Source organism: Mustela erminea, chromosome 15 (assembly GCF_009829155.1).
Source record: "Mustela erminea isolate mMusErm1 chromosome 15, mMusErm1.Pri, whole genome shotgun sequence".
Taxonomy (NCBI): domain Eukaryota; kingdom Metazoa; phylum Chordata; class Mammalia; order Carnivora; family Mustelidae; genus Mustela; species Mustela erminea.
The window spans coordinates 29,960,287-29,979,960 of NC_045628.1; the positions used below are offsets into that span (position 1 = coordinate 29,960,287).

The 19,674-nt window shown below is 41.1% G+C and overlaps 1 protein-coding gene across 3 annotated transcripts in view; it reads right to left on the reverse strand.

Annotated features, from left to right (window-relative positions):
* The window catches only part of SLAIN1 (SLAIN motif family member 1), a 58,903-nt gene that overhangs the window by 26,668 nt on the left and 12,561 nt on the right, over nucleotides 1–19,674 (reverse strand). For all 3 annotated transcript variants that reach the window (XM_032314654.1, XM_032314655.1, XM_032314656.1), the window contains exon 2: nucleotides 18,083–18,222. In XM_032314654.1, coding sequence (XP_032170545.1) covers nucleotides 18,083–18,222 — 140 coding nt within the window. The remainder of the gene's footprint in view (nucleotides 1–18,082; nucleotides 18,223–19,674) is intronic.

The window sequence follows — 19,674 nt, forward strand, 5'->3', positions numbered from 1 at the left end:
CATACCTAGAGGCCAGAGCCTACAGAAATGCTTGCACGTTGATGTGCTCGAATATTTGCGCTAAACTTAAAGGAATTAGGGAACGTAGGTAAAGATAGCATTTTACTGGTGCACTCTTATAAACTGACTGCCCAGACTGAAATACAAGTCTTCTTAAGGGGCTCTTAATGTGCTTCACATTAAGTAAGCACTGCGGACTTGGCCCCAGCTTGAGCAAACCCCCTGGGGCAGGAACATATGGCTGGCAGCTTATCTGATCCCTTACTTGTATTGGGTAAACTTGAGCAGCATTAAGTTCTCCGCCACTCTCCATGACCTAATGAACATGCACACGGGGGCTGGGAAGGCCTGCTACTTCTCCGGACCAGGTGTTCTCAGCACTCTCTCCAGACAGTCACAAAGTAAAGGAGATTCAACTGTTATGCATTTGCCAGTATATTCACGTAAGGAGAAAGGCTACGGAACTAGTAAACCTCCCTCCCTAATTGCTATCCTTAGTGAACGTTTATTCAGGATAAGTTAGTTGTACCCATTAGTATACTTGTTACATGTCCATATGTGTACCTGTGTTTGTTACATGTTAACACATACTTATGTTCATAAATGGGTGTGTGTTACATGCTAATATACATTTTATGTGTTTAAATATATATTAAATATTACAGAACACTGTAATACTCAATATTCAAACCTGCGGTTGTATTCAAAATGTAACAAGTTACAAAAACATGACATACACACCATCTTAAAGAAACATCAATAAAAGAGATCATTTACCCCTACAAATAATACTAGAGTTAATTAATTAGGAGTAAGTTTTAAAATGTATGAGATTTAAAAGAAACTAAGGGATTGTATACGTGCAGTGACTGGCAGATAAACATTTATAAATGTTTACTACTTGAATGAGTTATAAGATTTCACCATGAAGGAGTTTTAACCGCATTTATTCCATAGGGATTCGACTTTTATAATTATTCTTGATCTTAAATTTAATGGGTCAAACGTTTTCTAGGTCTTAGTAGTAAAGTAAGACATGCTGGTTCAAGTGTCCAGTCGTCACCATGTAACCACTGGACTTTTTCTACTTCTCAGACCTTCACCAGTCTTGGGACTGCCAAACGCTCTTCCCACTGCTCCTGTGGGTGTTTTCTAACCAGGACAATGGTCTGAGAACTGAAAAATGAGGATTGGAAAGGGAATTTTCTCTGAACTGTCAGCTAACATGTTTTTACTTCATCACTGGTCAAAACGAAAGAAAAGCTGCCAGCTCCAAGCACACATGGACCAAATTCAGTGTTGCCCATCCCTGGAGCAAGCTCTGCCTGCAACTGCACAGATGACCAGACTTCCCATCTCCAGTTAACGGGGGGGATTTAAAAACACACTGACTTCAGCAGTAATTACTCTTCAAAGGCATGTTCTTTTAGAGACCCCATTTTTCCTTAGACTGGATGACTCTGACTTTAATCTAACATAAAGACAGTGAAAATAGTCACAAAATGTGAAAAGTCAGCCTTTGTGAAAGTCCTAATTTAACCTGAAAAGAACAAGGGAGAAGAGTGACCTAATCATCTGCCAATGACGCGATGTTGTCATGCGGATTCTAGACAGCTGCTCCTAATTTGGACGCCAGCCACCGTCAAGCCATGACTGCCAGCCAGAGTGACTTCCAAGCTCCACATGGCTGTAAGAAGGTAAGTCGAGGAAGACGCTACAGTCCAGTTCTACAAGAAACAGGCTTGATTTTCTCATGTCTGAAAACAGTGTGTTTCCTCTTCAGAAAGATAGACTAGACCACCGGTTAGAACCTCCCTGCCCTTGACCATGTCCAGTGTGTTGGGAAATGCGAGCCCCACAAGCTACTAGAAAGCCCTGTGTGCTCCTGAATACGAAGAGTGATAGAAACAGAATTTGGATATTCCTTGCTCTTCGGTATCTCCTGGGCTAAAATACTCTTGTTTCAATAAGGGACACAATACATGTGCTTATAGTCCCGTGGGAGAAAAGGCCTCTGACCCATTAGTCTTGAGAAGCAGTAGAGAGTAAGCATGTATAATTAAGAACTTAGATAAGGAAAAAACTATTTTCTTGGCCCTAAAAGTAATGGCTGCATGATTTTATTAAAATGCCTGCATACCGGGGTGCCTGGGTGGCTCAGTCAGTTAAGCACCCAACTCTTAATTTCGGCACAGGTCATGATCCCAGGGTCATGAGATCGAGTCCTGTGTCGGGCTCTACATGGAGCCTAAGATTCTCTCCCTCTCCCTCACCACCAACCCCCCAAAATTAATTTAATGCCTGCACATGGAAGAATATTAGAATATACACGAAGGTCTAAACCAGGAATCTCGTTCCCTTTCCCACCCAGATCCGCTTTCCCGGAGTTTTGTTTGGGAACTTGGGGACAATTCTGTAACTACTATGGGACTTTCAGCAGATAAACCAGTATCACCTTGTTGCCCCCTGATTCGTGGCAGTGAGAAAGTCAGATATTGAGCCCACGCTAAATCCCTCTTCTGTTTCACTCCCAACTCCAGATCTCACAGTTCTGTTGTTACACTGTCAAGGACTACAAGTTGCCCGTTCTGTTGGACAGCTGTGAACAGGACAACTTTAAGGTGATCATTAAGCAACACAGAGGTGGCATTTCAGTGTTCTGACGGAAGCTTCGCTCACTGGGGAGCTGAGTATGGTCAGAGGGGCCAGGGAAAGGAAAGGACTTGTCTGGCACCAGCCCCCAACCACTGAGCGAAGAACGTCACAAGCCTTGAGAGCCTACCCATTTCCTCATCTCCCTGCTCCTCGCCTCTCCTGGGGCACCTCCAGAGCCACTCTGTTCCAGACTCATGGATCTCATGTCCTTGTACTTCCTCCGCCACTGAAACAGGGTACAGATGGGACATTTTCTAAATCTTTGCAAACCCAAATCCCCTTCCATTTGTCTCCACAATCGATGATATGTCTGGGCACAACATCATAGTTTAAAAATACCTTTCCTCAAAACTACAGAGACTGTATTCATTTCCCAGCTAAGCAGTCAGCATTCCTCATGAAATGCCTGAGGTCTATTACACTGCAGATAATGTCTCTTCTTTTTGAACATCTGTAGGGCTTTAACCCTGGAAATTCAACCAGGATGTCTGGGTTTAGGTCTCTTCTCATCTGCCTTAGTTCATACCAGGGAGCTGTCTTTGAGCTCAAAGAAATTTTCTTCTATTATTTATTCTTCCTTCCTCTTCACTGTCTGCTGTTCCTGCTTACAGAACTGCTGAAGATTAAAAGTTTGGAATCTGCCCTCCATGTCCCCTAACTTCTCTCATATTTTCTCTTTTTGAGGGGGATCTCTTTTGACAAATACGGATAAGCAGCTTGGTTCTTAGCCCTGTCCATTCCAATTCCATACTGCTAAGAAGTTAAAAATGACTACAAATAATGATTTGCTGCTTTTTTCCAGTAATCTGTTCTTATTTAAAGGTGCAGTATTCACTTAAATCTAAGTGCACGGAGCTCTTTATTCCCTTAGCTTCTTATTTCCTACGAAGTTGCTGATCTGTTTATTTTGTTTATGCTATTAACTTCCCCAAAAAACAAATGAGACTCGGCCCACTGGTCTCTATTTTTGAATACAGACTATGCTTATCTGTATATATAAGTAACTGGCACAAACAACTTCGGCAGCAGTATAGGTATTACCCTGATAGGCCTCCAGCTTAAAAGATGGACAACAGACACTACATAAATGCCTGAGTTATTCCGTAAGCAAACTTCCCAAGATATGCCTCGACATGCAGCAGCAGAGTGACTGAGGGTCCCAACAGTGCAAAGGAGGGCGGTCTTTATGCAGGAGTGGAATGCTTTATGAGTTCATCTACTAGTCCCCCCAGCTCAGTCTACCGTTGGACATCAAAATTTAAGTTCCCTCAAGCTCTGCTTCTCAGTCAGGGGTAGGGATCCCACACTTAGAACTCGGTCTTCTTGAAGAATAGGTATCTGGTTTCTCCGGAAGACTAAACATCCAACTACTTGCAGTCACCACTTTTAGCACACGCCAGCAACTCCTAAAGCGGAGTACCTCTTACTGATCTAACTTAGCTTATCTAAAACTGCCATAAAAATGGACACTCAGACTGAGCATGCGCAGGCGCGCGCAAAAAAAAAACCGCACGTGTGTAATATGAATACAGACACATGTATGATGAGGACGTATCTGAATTTCACACACACACACACACACACACACACCCTGTTTCTCGAAATAAAATTTTACAGCTACAATATAAAAAAAATTAAATTCACAAATAAAAGCTGACAAGAGCTCCAAAACTCAAATGTATGAAACCGGTTACTATATAAAAGTTTAAAGCTCCATGTATTTTAAGTAATCAAGAAGATGAAAGTGTTATATATATATATATATATATACACACATATTATATATATATTTTAGAGATTTTATATATTTATTTGACAGAGAGAAACACAGCAAGAAAAGGAACACAAGCAAGGGGAGTGGGAAAGGGGGAAGCAGGCTCCCCACTGTCCCACTGTGCAGGGAGCCCAACCGGGGATTTAGTTTGATCCCAGGAACCTGGGATCATGACCTGATCCAAAGGCAGAGGCTTAACCGCTGAGCCACCCAGGCGCCCTCAAAGCTTTGTATTTTCAAAGTCAATTAAGTATCATGAAGAGCGTGGCCATATTTTAAATGACCATTGCTCACAAGAAGTCACACAAGAAATACAGGGTATTAATGGAAGAAAACATTTCCAAGTGTATCTAAATTAAAGAATTCCCTCAAAAAAACACAAACAAAATACACACACACACACACACACACACACAAACAACCATGCTCAAAAGCCCAACTTCACTCACATGGCTAAGAATTTCTAAAATCACCATTTCATCCTCCACATCTTGCCAGACTTAAGAAAGGCTAGTAAAATCAACAGTTCACTTAACACTCTGACACTTTCCGTTCAGGGTCAGGTCACTCCGCTGAAAACTACGCAAAGGCTTCCAAGCCGTCTTAAAGAGGGAAACCCTTGGGCGCCCGCACACGCCGCACACCTCCCCCGTTACGTGCAGAATCCCTGGGCTCCCTTCTTCTCCCTTCACCTGTCTCTCCTACACTCCCACAACGGCCTGCCATCTCCTCCCGGATCAGGAGTCTCACCCCTGCGCCAGACCTGTGCGCTGCCAGCCTGGCTCGCCCTCCCGCACCCCCACCACCCGCATTAACTCTCCTACAGCCTAACCCTTGCCGACGTCGCACACATCCCTGGGAACGCGTCTCCCGGCCATCAAACCCCTCAGACTCAGGTCCGCCAGCACCATCACGCCTGTCTGAAAGGAAAGGAAGAAGAAAAAGGAACAAGAGCGGCTACCTGCGCAGTCCGTGATACTGGACCGCTGGCTCTGAGGAAAGGTCCTGAGCTCGCCTCACCACGGAGCCCCTCGTCCCTAGCATGGCGCCTGCGTGCAGCCAGGGCCCCGCGCCTTTACTGCACGAGGAAGCATCTGAATCGTCTCTCGGATCGAGGCCCAGTGTTGCAGAAAAGGAGAGGCTACGAATTCTTGCCTAAATGGACAATTTATGTAAAGGTCCCAAGACACAGGCATGAACATCTCCCAGAATAAAATTTCCCTGTCAATCGCTAGAGCACTGTGAAAGCAGCAATCGACTACCGTGGGAGAGTGCCTATTGCTTTATCTGTTCTTCAACGGGGTAAGAAAACAGCGTGTCAATCAATGATAGAGAGTCCCTGTAACAAACATTATATGCGCGGTCATAAGCTACTGCTTATTTTAATAACTTCCTTGTGCTAGAAATGCAAAATAAAAACAGAACAACGAGAAAACACAGAGAAACACATGTAATCGGCAAAAGAAAGGAAAGGAAGAGGGCTGTTCAGGAGTGTCTGGCAAACACATGCCCATGTTGCTGGATATAATGGGATAGAAACCGCAGATTTCATAGGACCACAATCCTTATTGATTTGCTACTTATTGTACCAAGCATCATTCCCAATACTGAAGCTCACGCTTTGGGACTATTCTGAACATATGAGAAAGCAAAGATGCCATCAAAGGCCACAACCATGACAATGTGTCTTCCATTTCTGGCACGCAAGAATAATAAATAGTGGGGCACCTGGGTGGCTCAGGTGGTTAAGCCTCTGCCTTCAGCTCAGGTCATGATCCCAGGGTCCTAGAATCGAGCCACGCATCAGGCTCCCTGCTCAGTGGAGAGTCTGCTTCTCCCTTTCCCTCTCTGCCTCCTTGTGCTCCTCTCTGTCAAATAAATAAATAAAATCTTAAAAACATAATAATAAAAAATAGCAAATGTCAAGAGACCCCATCTCTGCAGATGTTGGTATGATTCCAGATTATTCTTCCGATTAGAAAGGCACTCCCTTACAAAGTTTACCTAACATGAACTGCACAGAGTAAGTTTTAATTTTGTGTTCCCAATTTGACAGAGCACCTCGAGATTGGAAACATGAGCTGATGAAGATAGCATCTCAGGCCAGGCAAGGAGAGGCTGGATGGGGTCCAGGAGACAGACACTCAATAACTTCCTAATGTTTCAGTTCAATCTGTACGGCTTTTAACAAATGAAAAGACCACCTTGAAAGCACTGGATTAGTTGACAACTTTCTTTTCCATCGGCTAAGTTTAGAGAGGAATGCTACATCATAACAACCAAGGCAAGCACAGGAACCAGTATCATAGGAAGATAAAAGAAAAACTCCGTTAAGAAGCAGTATCTATTTCCATGTGCTTAGCATATAATCCCAGAGGAAATGAAAGATGCTCATAAGGAAACATGACCCAAGGCAGTAACTGTGTAGGGCTACACTCTTTGTGAAAATTACACCCACACTCCTCAAATGTGACCTGTCCTGATTCAATAGTTATGGATATTCAAGGATCTTCAGGCAAGATAAGCTTTTATTAACTGGCCCCAAATTAACTAAGCCACATACTGGGTGCTTCAAATTACTCAGATAAGCTTTTTTTTTTTTTTTTTTATCATTATTTGGCTATTTAACATCCCAGCCCCATGGCATGGACTCACCAAAGGCTCCCAATTAGCCTTACTTCAGTTTAGGGTGTCACGTGAGTTAAGGCTCATGAAATTTCTATGGGTGTTTGTTATTTACAGTCTACAGGGTGGGGGTAAGGGCGCCTGGGTGGCTCAGTCAGTTAAGCATCTGCTTCCGACTCAGGTTGTGATTCTGAGGTCCTGGGATCGAGCCCCCAGACAGGCAGGCCCCCTGGCTCAGTGAAGAGTCTGGAGTCTGCTTCTCTCTCTGCTGTCCAATCCCCCCCCCCCACACCCATGCCGTGTTCTCTCTTGCTCTCTCTAATAAATCTTAAAAAAATAAACAAGTGGGGCAAGTGATGAAGACCAGAGAAAAGCATGTCAGAAATGGAATACATATCGATCTAAGAAGCAGCAGAAGAAAAAGAAATAGTTAATGATGCTGCTTTAAACTTTCTACTGTTCTTAAATAATACTCAACACTTTCTAATCTGGGATCCCAACTCGAACAGATATGTTGACTTACAGGTATAGAAAACAAACCCCCCCACCAACCCAAAGAAAAAAATGCTATTAGTTTCCTATAAAGTATAAACAGCCAAACTAAGAGGATTCCCTTTACGTTCTGGTTCACATTCTGAATAAAGAACTGCACAGTAGGATTGTGTCCACATAATCACACAGCACTTCACACTTATCAAAGTAATGTTACATTCAACACTGCCTGAAATCTTTCTAATAGCCCTGTGAAATCTGTTAAATGTCCCCACTTACTAGGCAATGGGCTAGAAACAAGTGGCATGCTTTCTTTCTTTCTTTCACTAAAATGTAACAACGAGCTAATACTTCACACCTGTCAGATTGGCTGACATCGAAAAAACAAGAAAAAACAAGTGTTGGCGAGGATGTGGAGAAAAGAGAACTCTTGTGTACTATTGGTGGGAATGAAATTGGTGTAGCCGCTGTGGAAAATATCACAGAGATTCCTCAAAAAATTAAAAATAGAAGCACCATACAATCCAGCAATTCCACTTCTACGTTACCCAAAGAAAAAAAACACTAATTCAACAAGATATATGTACCCTATGTTCCCTGCAGCATGATCTGCAGTAGGCAGGACATGGACGCGATCTAAGCGTCTATGGACAGATGAATGGATACAGGAGACGTGGTGTGTACACACACACACACAGATACTACTCAGCAATAAAAAAGAATTAAATCTTGTCATCTGAAACAACATGAGGGGACCTGGAGGGTATTACGTTAAGTGAAATAAGACAAAGACAAATACTGTATGATTTCACTTATTACGTGGAATCTAAAAAGCAAAACAAATGAACAAAGAAACAGACTCAAATACAGAGAACAAACTGCTGGCTGCCAGGAGGAAAAATGGGGGTGGGGGTGACACAGGTAAGGGGGTTAAAGAGGCACAAAAGTTCAGTTATAAAATAAGTCGTGGGACCGTGACCTGCTCTTAATCAGAGTTAAGGGACACGGAGGCCTAGTGAGCCCCATGTCTAACTACTAAATCAAAATGCCCCCACCATATTCATTCACTCCACAATTATCACTCAGTCCGGACCACAGGGCAGGAACTGTTCTAGGCACTGGGTGGGTCAACAGCAGCGAACAAAACAGACTCAAATATCCACCCCCAACACTAAGTTTATTTTTTGTTTTTTGTTTTTTAAGATTCTATTTATTTATTTGACAGAGATCACAAGTAGGCAGAGAGAGGAGGAAGCAGGCTCCCTGCCAGGCAGAGAGCCCCATGCGGGCCTCAATCCCAGGACCCTGGGATCATGACCTGCGCCGAAGGCAGAGGCTTAACCCACTGAGCCACCCAGGCGCCAACACTAACATTTTACTGAGCACCATCAGGTAATTCTTTCCAGCTTGGCTTGTTGGATGTCTTTTACAACATCAATGTTCAATTAGTTTCTTTGCTCATGTAAGAAATTTAAATGTCCTCAAATTAATAAATCATTAAAAAAAACCCATTCAGAACTTAAATCATGTTTGAGAATTTCTTAAGTTTCGGTATCCAAAAGGAAACGAGGGCAGGCTCCTATCCTCAGATGCTTCTTCACCAAGTTGGAAAGAAGGCATAGATACATTAAAGATTAAGTAAAAATATGCTCACAAAACAAGATGCTTCCAAATGGAAAGTAACATTGTTAGGACCATTTTCAAAGAGAAAAACCAACCAAGATACTGAATATGTCTAAGACTGTATATTCTAATCAGGGTCCAATGCAGATTAAAAAGTACTGAAAGATGGCGCCTGGGTGGCTCAGTGGGTTAAGCATCTGCATTCGGCTCAGGTCATGATCCCAGGGTCCAGGGATTGCTTCTTGCAACCGGCTTCTTCCTCTGACCCTCCCCTCTCTTATATTTTCTCTCTCTTATTCTCTCAAGTAAATAAAATCTTGGAGAAAAAAAAAAAAAAGGTACTAAAAGATTTAACTTTCAATGATGAATTATTTTAACATTACTTTCTGTACATTATCCAAAAAAGCCATTTCCATTTTCAAATGTATTAGTAAACGATCTGATATTTAAGCCTTTATTATGTCTGCTTTATAAACATCCTTATTTATTGCCTGACAACAACCATAGAAAACAAACATTAAAGTAGAAGAGGGTGAGAATGCTTAAGTAACTGGACAGTGTTGACCACTTGATATAGAAGACCTTATAAAATATAAAATTTGGTATGAAAAGACCAGTCTGGAACAGCAGAAAATAAGTTTTGGGATCTCATCCTTCCAATAAACTTCCAGTTTAATTAATTTTCAATTAAAATATTGATTGACCTAGTCAATTGAGAATTTGGGGGCATCAGATACATATTAGTTGTGTGTGTGTGTGTGTGTGTGTGTGTGTGTGTGTATACACCTTCAGCAATATCTTTAAAAAGCTCTTAAATGCAGGTGCTGTCTTCCAATAAAATTGAATAACGAAATATTCCTTTCTGTGTCTCGTTTTCTCCAGAAAAACAAACTTTCTTCAGAAGGGTAGGATTTTAATAAGCCTGTTCTCACAACCTCAACAAAACATGAACACTTCCCATACATACTCCCATAATTTGCCAAGTTTTGTTACCTTACCTTAGATTTGCCAAGTTTTGTTACCTTACCTAGGGTCACGAGGCTATCAGAGCGTGAAGGCTATGTGAAGACCCTCCCCGAGAAGGCTGACAGCAGGAAGAGAGACAGGGGCCCTTCCCAAAGTCACGATCCACATAAACTCATTAGCAGCTGCACAACTAGGGACAACCTTGGAAGAAACGCTATCCAACGTACCCACAGAAACCGAGGTTGACAAGCCCGACCTCACATGTGTTCCCAGGGAAATTTACTTCTTAAGCAGGGAGACCGCTAACTTGCTCTCTAATTAAGGCACCATCTCTTTTGAACGCCCAGAGAAGAAACTCTCCCTACCCCTTGGTTACGAAGTGTGAGAGATAGGAAAAGAAAGACAAAGGGAAGAAAACTATCCTTTCAAAAAAATCTATCTCTCATCTGTCCTGGTCACAGCAGTGGAAGGTCTCACCGAAGGTCTTTAAATTCCAGGAGGGGGAAGAGGGAGGGGAGCATATAGGCACTTATCATTCTGCAACAAAATGCAGTAAGATAAGTAAAAACTATTTTAAGCTTCACAGGACACTGATAAGCGAGAGATGGCCAGTGAGGAAAGAGTGCAAAGACTCCACCTCACCTTAAAATGTTGGAAACCAAAACTAAAAATGTAACAGCAGTAACTGTAAGGCTTAATTCAATAAGAATTAAACAAAAATTATTTATTTTAGCAACAGCAATCGTTAAGGTGTCTGGTTCCCTTCTAGCCAGTGTGAAACAAAGTCACTGTCCTGGGGCAAATTTATATTAAAATGAAGGGCAACAAACTTGATCTCAAAGTTTTTGTTACTTGGAAATGCTGATTAAGAGAGACATGAGATCTAAACAGGTGTTTTATTAGAATTATTTGAAAGTTCTAAAATATGGAATGCTCACATTATCCCAATTAAATATTTATGCTATAACAGGAATAAAGTTAAAACCACAATTTCTGGTAACAGTTAATTAGCTGTCAGGGACGAAGGACTCCCTTAACTGGAAGCCAGTAAGAATTGGTATTGAAGACTAACTATTAATTCCTCCCTATTCTCTTACAAAACCACACAAGACTTTTTTGAGGACTCTATACGCTTTCCCCCAGTGGCTGCACGAGTTTGCATTCCCACTAACAGCACACAAGGGTTCCCTTTTCTCCATTTCCTTGCCAACACTTGTTTCTTGTGTTTTTGATTTTAGCCATTCTGATGGGTGTGAGGAGTTTAAGGTTTAATTTGCATTTCCCTGATGATGAAGGATGCTGAGCACCTTTCCATGTGTCTGCAGGCCAGGCCATCTGTCCACCTTCGGCAAAACGTTTATCGGGGTCAGTCCTCTGCCCATTTTTAGTTGCATTATTTCGTTTCCTTGGTGTTGAGTTGCAAAAGTTCTTTATATTTTGGATATTCACCCCTTACTGGATAGATCATTTGCAAGTGTCTGCTCTCATTCAGTAGGCTGCCTTTCTGTTTGGTTGATGGCTTCCTTCACTGTGCAAAAGCTTTTCATTTTAGTGTAGTCCACTTTGGTTTTTGTTTCTCTTGCCTGAGGAGACATATCTAGAAAAATGTTTCTATAGCTGATATCAAAGAGATTACTGCCTATGTTTTCTTCTAGGAATCTTATGGCTTCAGGTCTCACAGTTAGGTCTTTAATCATTTTGAGTTTATGTCCACGTTGGTTTAAGGAAGTGGCCCAGTTTCATTCTTTCGCATATAGTTGTCCAGTTTTCCCTGCACCGTTTGTTGAAGAGACTATCTTTCCCCATTGTATATTTTTGCCTCTTTGTTAACAGATTAATTGACCATAAAGCATGGCTTTATTTCTGGGTTCTCTATTCTGTTCCATTGATCTACACACCCATTTTTATGCCAGTACCATACTGTTTCAATTCATACAGCTTTGTAGTATATCTTGAATCTAGTATTGTGATACCACAAGCTTTGTTCCTCTTTTTCAAGATTGCTTTGGCTATTCAGGGCCCTCTGCGGTTCCACACAAATTTCAGAATTATTTGTTCTAGTTCTGTGAAAAACACTGTTAGTATTTTGATGGAGATTGCAGTACATCTGCAGATTGCCTTGGGTGATATGGATAGTTTAAAAACATTGGTTCTGTATCCGTGAGCATGGACGATCTTTCCCCTTCTTTGCCTCATCTTCAATTTCTTTCATCAATGTTCTATAGTTTTCAGAGTATACAGATCTTTCACTTCCTTGGTTAAGTGTAGTCCTAGGTATTTTATTATTTTTGGTGCCAATTAAAACTGGGATTGTTTTCTTCCCTTTCTGCTACTTATTAGTATATAGAAATGCAACAAATTTCTGCATATTAATTTTGTGTCTTCCGACTTTACTGAATTAATTTATCAGTTCTAGTAGTTTTTGGTGGAGTCTTCAGGGTTTTCTATATATACTATCATGTCATCTGGAAATAGTGAAAGTTTTGCTTCTTCCTTACAAATTTGGATGCCTTTTATTTCTTTTTCTTATCTGATTGCTGTAGCTAGGACTTTAAAAATAGAATTACCCAATGATCCAATAATTCCAGTAAATACTGGGTATTTACCCAAAGAATATGAAACCACTAATTTGAAAACATATACACACTCCTATGTTTAATGCAGCATTATTTACAAAAGTCAACATATGAAAGCAACCCAAGTGTCCACTGATAGATGAAGGGATAAAGAAGATATGGTATATATACAATGTAATATTACTCAGCCATAAAAAGAATGAAATCTTACCATTTGCAACAACATGGATAGAGCTAGAGAGTATTATGCTACCTGAAGAAACTCAGAAAAGACACATGCCAAATGCTTTCACTCACATAGAATTTAAAAAACAAAACAAATCAATACAGAAAAAAGAGACCATGAAACAGACTCTTAAATACAGAGACCTGGTGATGATTAGAAGGGTTGGGGGATGTGTGCAGCAGAAAAAGGGAATTACGAATACACATATCTTGAAAAATCCTGAAAAATGTACAGAATTGCTGAATCCCTATATTGTATACCTGAAACTGTCAGTTATACTTAAACAATACAATTAACCGTAAAAACACACTAGAATGACAGCTAAACTCCAAGTGTTCTAAACCTGCAAATAAGATGGACAGGAGAGGAGTCCCTATCAGTCTGAGAAGGGAACTTCATTTCGAAATGGAAAACGGATAAACATTGGGTAACAGACTTGGGTTCTGACATTCTCTGCTGTAGGGGCCCACAGTGGGGACAAGCCAACAAGAGCCTGGAATGTTCTGGAATTGGATGTACAGCCTACCACTGAAGGCAGAAAGCTTTATAGTGACGCAAAAACAGGAGGACTGTTTAGGAAAATACTGGGACCCTCAGCTCCCTCCGTTTCCCAAGCAGCTGCTCCTCTTTCACTTTTATTGCCTAAATAAGCCAAAATGAAAAGTGACTACATTTAAAATACTTTACACAAATAACGGTCCCTTACAAACACGGGAGGATTAAGAGAAGGTCTGTGTACGAGAAGGCAGACTCCATGAGGGCATGGACTTATCATCTGTTTGGCCACTGCTGCGTCCCCATCCCCTACAAAGCGTCTAGCACACAGCCTGTACTTAATAGGAGGAGCTCAGAGGAGCAGCAGAGGAGTTCAAAGAGGAGTTGTTGTTGTTGTTGTTGTTTTAAAGGTTTTATTTATTTGAGAAAGAGAGAATGAGAGAGAGAAAGAGCATTAGAGGGGAGAGGGTCAGAGGGAGAAGCAGACTCCCTGCTGGACAGGGAGCCCGATGCGCGACTCAATCCCAGGACTCCAGGATCATGACCTGAGCTGGAGGCAGTTGCTTAACCAACTGAGCCACCCAGGTGCCCCTCAAAGAGGAGTTTTTAAAACCTCCAAGAAAAGAGAACATCAGTAGCATGGATAGGAAACAGGACAGAATATAAAAATCTGAACACCAATCCAGGGGATTCAACATCTGACTAAAAGGAGTATCTAGCGTGAAAGACAGGAGAAGACTGGAGGACAGGAGGGATTTACAGAGAAAGAAATCAGGACATTTTGCAGAACTCAAGCTTTCTGCTTAAAATGCCCACCAGCACAAAAAAATGAAAATGTCATGTACTAGAAATTAAAAGAGTCTGAGATTCTACCTAAAAGGTATTTCATTCTTGAATAAATCCTTTAAAAAAATCTATTACTCAATTTATTGATTTATTTTGAGAAAGAAAGAGATAGCAAGAGAGCACAAGTGAGGAGGAGAGGGAGAGGCAGGCTCTATACGAACAGGGAGCCTGATGCGGGGCTCAATCCCAGAACCCCAGGATCATGACCTGACCTTAAAGCAGACCCTTAACCAACTGAGCCACCCAGGAGCTCCTAAAAGTTATTTTAAAGAAAGCTCACAGGAATCAGAAATGAGAATGTTACAGGACCTTCCACAGCAATCCCAAAGCTGAAATATAATGAAATAACATCTTCTATACTCTGTTGGACAAGGTCTCCAACCTAGAATTCTACACCCAGCTCAAAGAACAATCAAGACTGAAGATATAATGAAGACATTTTCAGACACAGAAGGTTCTCAAATTTTCCCTCCCCCATTTCCTCTTTCCTCTCCTGCTCCCCTGAAAAGGCAACAGGATTAGGAATTCTGCACAGAGAGGAAACATAAGGAAAAGGGAGCCCTGGCATCTGGGACACAGGCAGGGCTAAACTAAGGAGTGGACAGAATTCCCAGGATGAGGGCAGGGGGACGTCCTCCCAGGACAGCTCTGGGGTGAGGCGTTGGGGGTGGTGGGGGGTCCTGCAGAGAAGGAGTTCAGAGCCTGACAGGGGATCAGAGGGAGACACCAGCAGGAACAGTTAAAAAAAAAAAAAAGGGAGGGGCGCCTGGGTGGCTCAGTGGGTTAAGCCACTGCCTTCGGCTCAGGTCGTGATCTCGGGGTCCTGGGATCGAGTCCCGCATTGGGCTCTCTGCTCAGCAGGGAGCCTGCTTCCTCCTTTCTCTCTCTGCCTGCCTCTCTGCCTACTTGTGATCTCTGTCAAATAAATAAATAAAATCTTTAAAAAAAAAAAAAAAGGGAAATAAAACAATTAACACCCTTGGTGGATTTGTTTGCCTCACTATACCAGTGGTCAGTTCATTTGGAGCGTCTGGGGGTAAATTAATGACAAAAACCAAAAACAGTAAGTAAGTGTCTTTTCATAATTAACTCTAGGAAAAATAAAAGGTTAGACCAAAAAAGAGAAACAGAACAATAAAAATACGGCATGGCTGAGATATGATTGTTTGTATTGTGATCAATATTAATGTATCCCCAAACTGGTAAAAAGCTACATGGGAAGGAAGATGTGCAGAGAGAAAGTGTAAGGGGAAAAAAGTGTTTGAAGAATTAAACCTTCAACATCCAAAGTAATGAACTGACAACTCAAGCCACAGCCACATGGGCATGGGAATCATGAGAGATAAATAGCAAAACCACAACATATAGCTCTTGTTAAGTAACCACATCTGGGTAATCACATGGGCACGAGAGCTGGGGTAGGAATCTGCTATTTTCCTTACAATATCCGTAAGATTAATACTTTCTAAGCTATAGAAAAATTTCCCTATAAAATAGAAGTTAAATTTAAAAAAAAAAATTTCATCCAAAGAACAACCTATTGTAGACAGTGACTTCTTATCTCATGAATGGATTACTGATTTTCAGAACAAAAGCATTTAGTCTCACAGCAAGAGAGGATTTAGATGTAGAAAACAAATTTTGGAAAACACTAAGGTAGGTTTTGAAAAGCTAGTTCTCTACTTAAACTCTTATATGAAACTGAAATACATTACATTATGAATAAACACATTAATGCATGTCCTCATGACCTCACCATTCTGCTTCAGCCCCTCGTCAATGAAGAGAAAATTAGCTGATCAGGCACTTAGTCTCAAATCTCAAAAGCAGCCACCAATAAGAATTAATTACATTAAATTGAACAAAGCCTCCATTTTTTAAATCAACTCTGTATATAACTCTTCCTTGTGGGCAAATGAAGCAGAGGTCACAAACTGTGGCCTGGGAGGCCCAATCCAACCTCCCCCCAGCTCTGTAACACCTACCAGCTAAAAATTGTTTTTATGGGTTTGTTCTTTTTTAAATGGTTAAAAATATTTTGTGACACATGGGGAACAAAATCATGAGAACTCAAATCTCAGTATCCACAGATAAAGGTTTATTGGAACACAGCCTTGTTTGCTAATGTTTGCCTCTATGGCTGCTTTTTACTGATGGTAGAGAATGTGTGGCCTGCAAAGCCTAAAATACTTGCTATCAGGTCCCTTTCAGAAAAAATTTGTCGACCCCTGAACTAAAGGATTCTAGTTCTGAATTTCATTTGAATTTTATATATTCAAATAAAATTGTGCAAATTCATATATAAAAATGTCCATATGAACAGTCCTTGAATCAAGAGATGTTAGAGACAGTCTACACAGCCCTTAAAGTCCAGGGGGATTTAATGGTTCGCTCAGTGTCAGTCGGATAAACGAGAACAGAGTGAAGGTTGGAGTTTGCTGCCTCACAGGGCTGCTCTCTTAGATCAGTGTGTCTCCAACATTTTTACCCTAATGCTACTCCTTTGCTCCTACCCCACCATTCAACTTCTTACTAAATCCCTCATTTTGCTTTAGTTAAAATATTAATAAAATGTGCCCTTTAATTTGATGCTTCCCAAATATTTTAAACAAATTTCTGCTGATATTTACTTATGACTGTGCCAAAAAAGCAGCAGAGACCGACGAAGGACAATCTTTAAGGTTGGGGAGACCCAGCTTCCGGTTCTGTCCCTGGGGTATCACGCTGGTCCCAGTAATCTTCTGACCTTCTCTCAACTTCACCTGTCTCTTCCCTAAAAGTGAGTGTGTCCCTAGCTCACAGGCGTGTGGTTAGACTGAATAAGAGGATGGCAAGAATTGAATGTACCGACGGTCACAGAATTCAGAGCTCAAGAAGTGTCGCCTATTATACTCCGTCTCATGTCCAGATTTCGATACCCATCGTTATCCCTGAAGGGCTTCACAGGCAGTGTTCGCAAACTTCACTGTGGGCCACAATCACAGTGGTGAACTGGTCAGTGCAGGTTCCCTCAGCCCTACCCCCAGGGACTCTGATTATTTAATCTGGAAAAGGCAGGACTCTGCATTTCCAAGCTCAAGTGTGATTTGGATACAGGGAATCCGTGGAATGGAAAGAGTGCCCGAAGTAATGAAGAAGATAGCGAGAGGTTAAGAGATGAGCAAAATCCTCAGTGATCATAGTCTTAATTAAATACAAAATGACAAATAGCTAAGGACTAGAATTCCTCTGTTATTTTTCCTTCCATAACAGTACTCTCTCTCTCTCTCTCTTTTTTTTTGGGGGGGGGGGGCTTAAACTTATGTTCAGCCCTTTAAGTTAACTAATGTTATATACAATAGGACGATTATTTCCCAGTTTCTAAAGGTTAGGACTTCCAGTTATAGAACCAATTAAATACGCATGGAACTCAAAACGGTCAGTACTCAGGTCCCAGTGAAACCTCCATTTTCTATCTTGGATTTCAGCCACACCACCTGTTGCTGTCCCCAGAAAATTTAAGGCTAAACCATTTTACTTATTGGTATATTTGCATAGAGAAAGAAAAAAAAAACACAGAAAAATAATATGCATTCCTACCTTTCAATACAAACTGAAACAAGCTAAGAATGTGACTAAAAACAAGCATGAAACTATATTCTACCTTGAGAAAGTCTGATGTGGGATGAGTGTGGAGCAAATCGCATGCAACAGCTGCCCCTTGGGGTAAGGCTTTTCCTTTGAAGTGTCAATTCCAAAACCAGCGACTAACAGAGCTGACAGTGGCAAGAGTCTGAGAACGTAGATGTACAGGTTCGAAATTACCTTGCTCCAGTCTAAAGCACAGGGAACGCCTTGCTGCTTCCATCTCCGGAGTCGGGTTATCTAGGACGTGTCTACACCACTGCAAAGGGCTCAGGGATTTCTCTGATGATGTGAATGTCTTTGAAGAGCCAACGTATAACCTTAAAAAAAGAAATCTACATTATAGGTATTATATAGGTATATGGACATGACCTCCCTTCTAGGGAAAACAACATGTATTTCACAGTTTCTACTAACATAAAACTCACATTGGATTACTTCAAATACCAAAATTATTTTTTAACAGGCAAATACCCCCAAATAAAATGTAATGCTTTCTGTAGCTTGGTGGGAAGGAGGACTTCAAAACACTATGAGAAACTATGTCTCAGAGTCTGAGATCGGAGGCTCTTGCTACTGAACTAGCCTGGAACGGACGCCATGATGTCCTGAATGGACACCATGATGACCTGACTACCTCATTGTAGAAATGAACACTTTCATCTCTTTCTTTGATAGCAGAATGTTAAGTGAACCGGGCTAATATGTAAACATGACATGACAAACTAGGCAAATTTTATGTACTTTAAAAAAAAAAGTCTAAAAATTAGTGAAAGTCCATTGATTCTCTCAACCCTTAAATAATCAGGTATCTGCCCCCACCCTGTCTCAAATCTGTACTAAACTTGGTATGTGCTTCTTTCTTACAAAAGCCAAACAGCTTTCAATGATACGTTTTAGGAAAAATTTGCTTTCATCATCTATAACATTACACAGAATTCAAAATAACCACCATGAGGCACTTTAAGTTAAAGATTTTCTCTCTGACATATGGTGCTGAGGTAAACTATAGCATATTTTCAGTCACAGGGTTATACAAAAAAAGTTCATCTTTTTAGCTGACTTAAAAAAAGAAGAGAAAAGAATTATAATCACTGCTTCTAGTAATTAACTTATTTACGAAGCTGGATTATAATTATAAATCACACTAAAGTCTAAAGTAACACTCCTTTAAACAAAGTTACCATAATTCTAACGAGTACATGTTCTTGAAATACCATACTTCACTATTCACGCTCATGCCATCGTAGTCAGGACCCCCACCTGTCAAAATAATTTCTCAGTTACCCAAGACAGTTGGGGAATGGTAGTATTCAGTAAATTATCCTTACAGATCAGAGGTTGGCAAACTTTTTCTGTAAAGGGGCAGCCAGTATGTACTTGGGCTTCATGGGACACAGTCTCTGTCACAACCACTCAATTCCACTATGGCAGCCCCAAAGCACCACAGAGGGTACGCAAGGTGAATAGTAGGCTGTGTTCCTATAAACCATTTAGAGACACTGAAACTTGAACTTCCCATAATTTTCAAAGTCATAAAATAGTAGTCTTTTGCCTTTTTTTTTTTTTTCAGTCATTTAAAAATGTCTAGCTGACCAACCATACAAACCATGCAGCAGGGCCAACTTGCCCCAAGACACAGTCTGCTAACTCCTGTTACAGGTGCAGATTCTGAAACACCGTTTCATCCATTCAGGAGTTCCTCGGTGGACCACGATGGACCTCCTTTCATCAGGAGTATATGGATTAGTTGAAAATTCTTATTCCTGGGG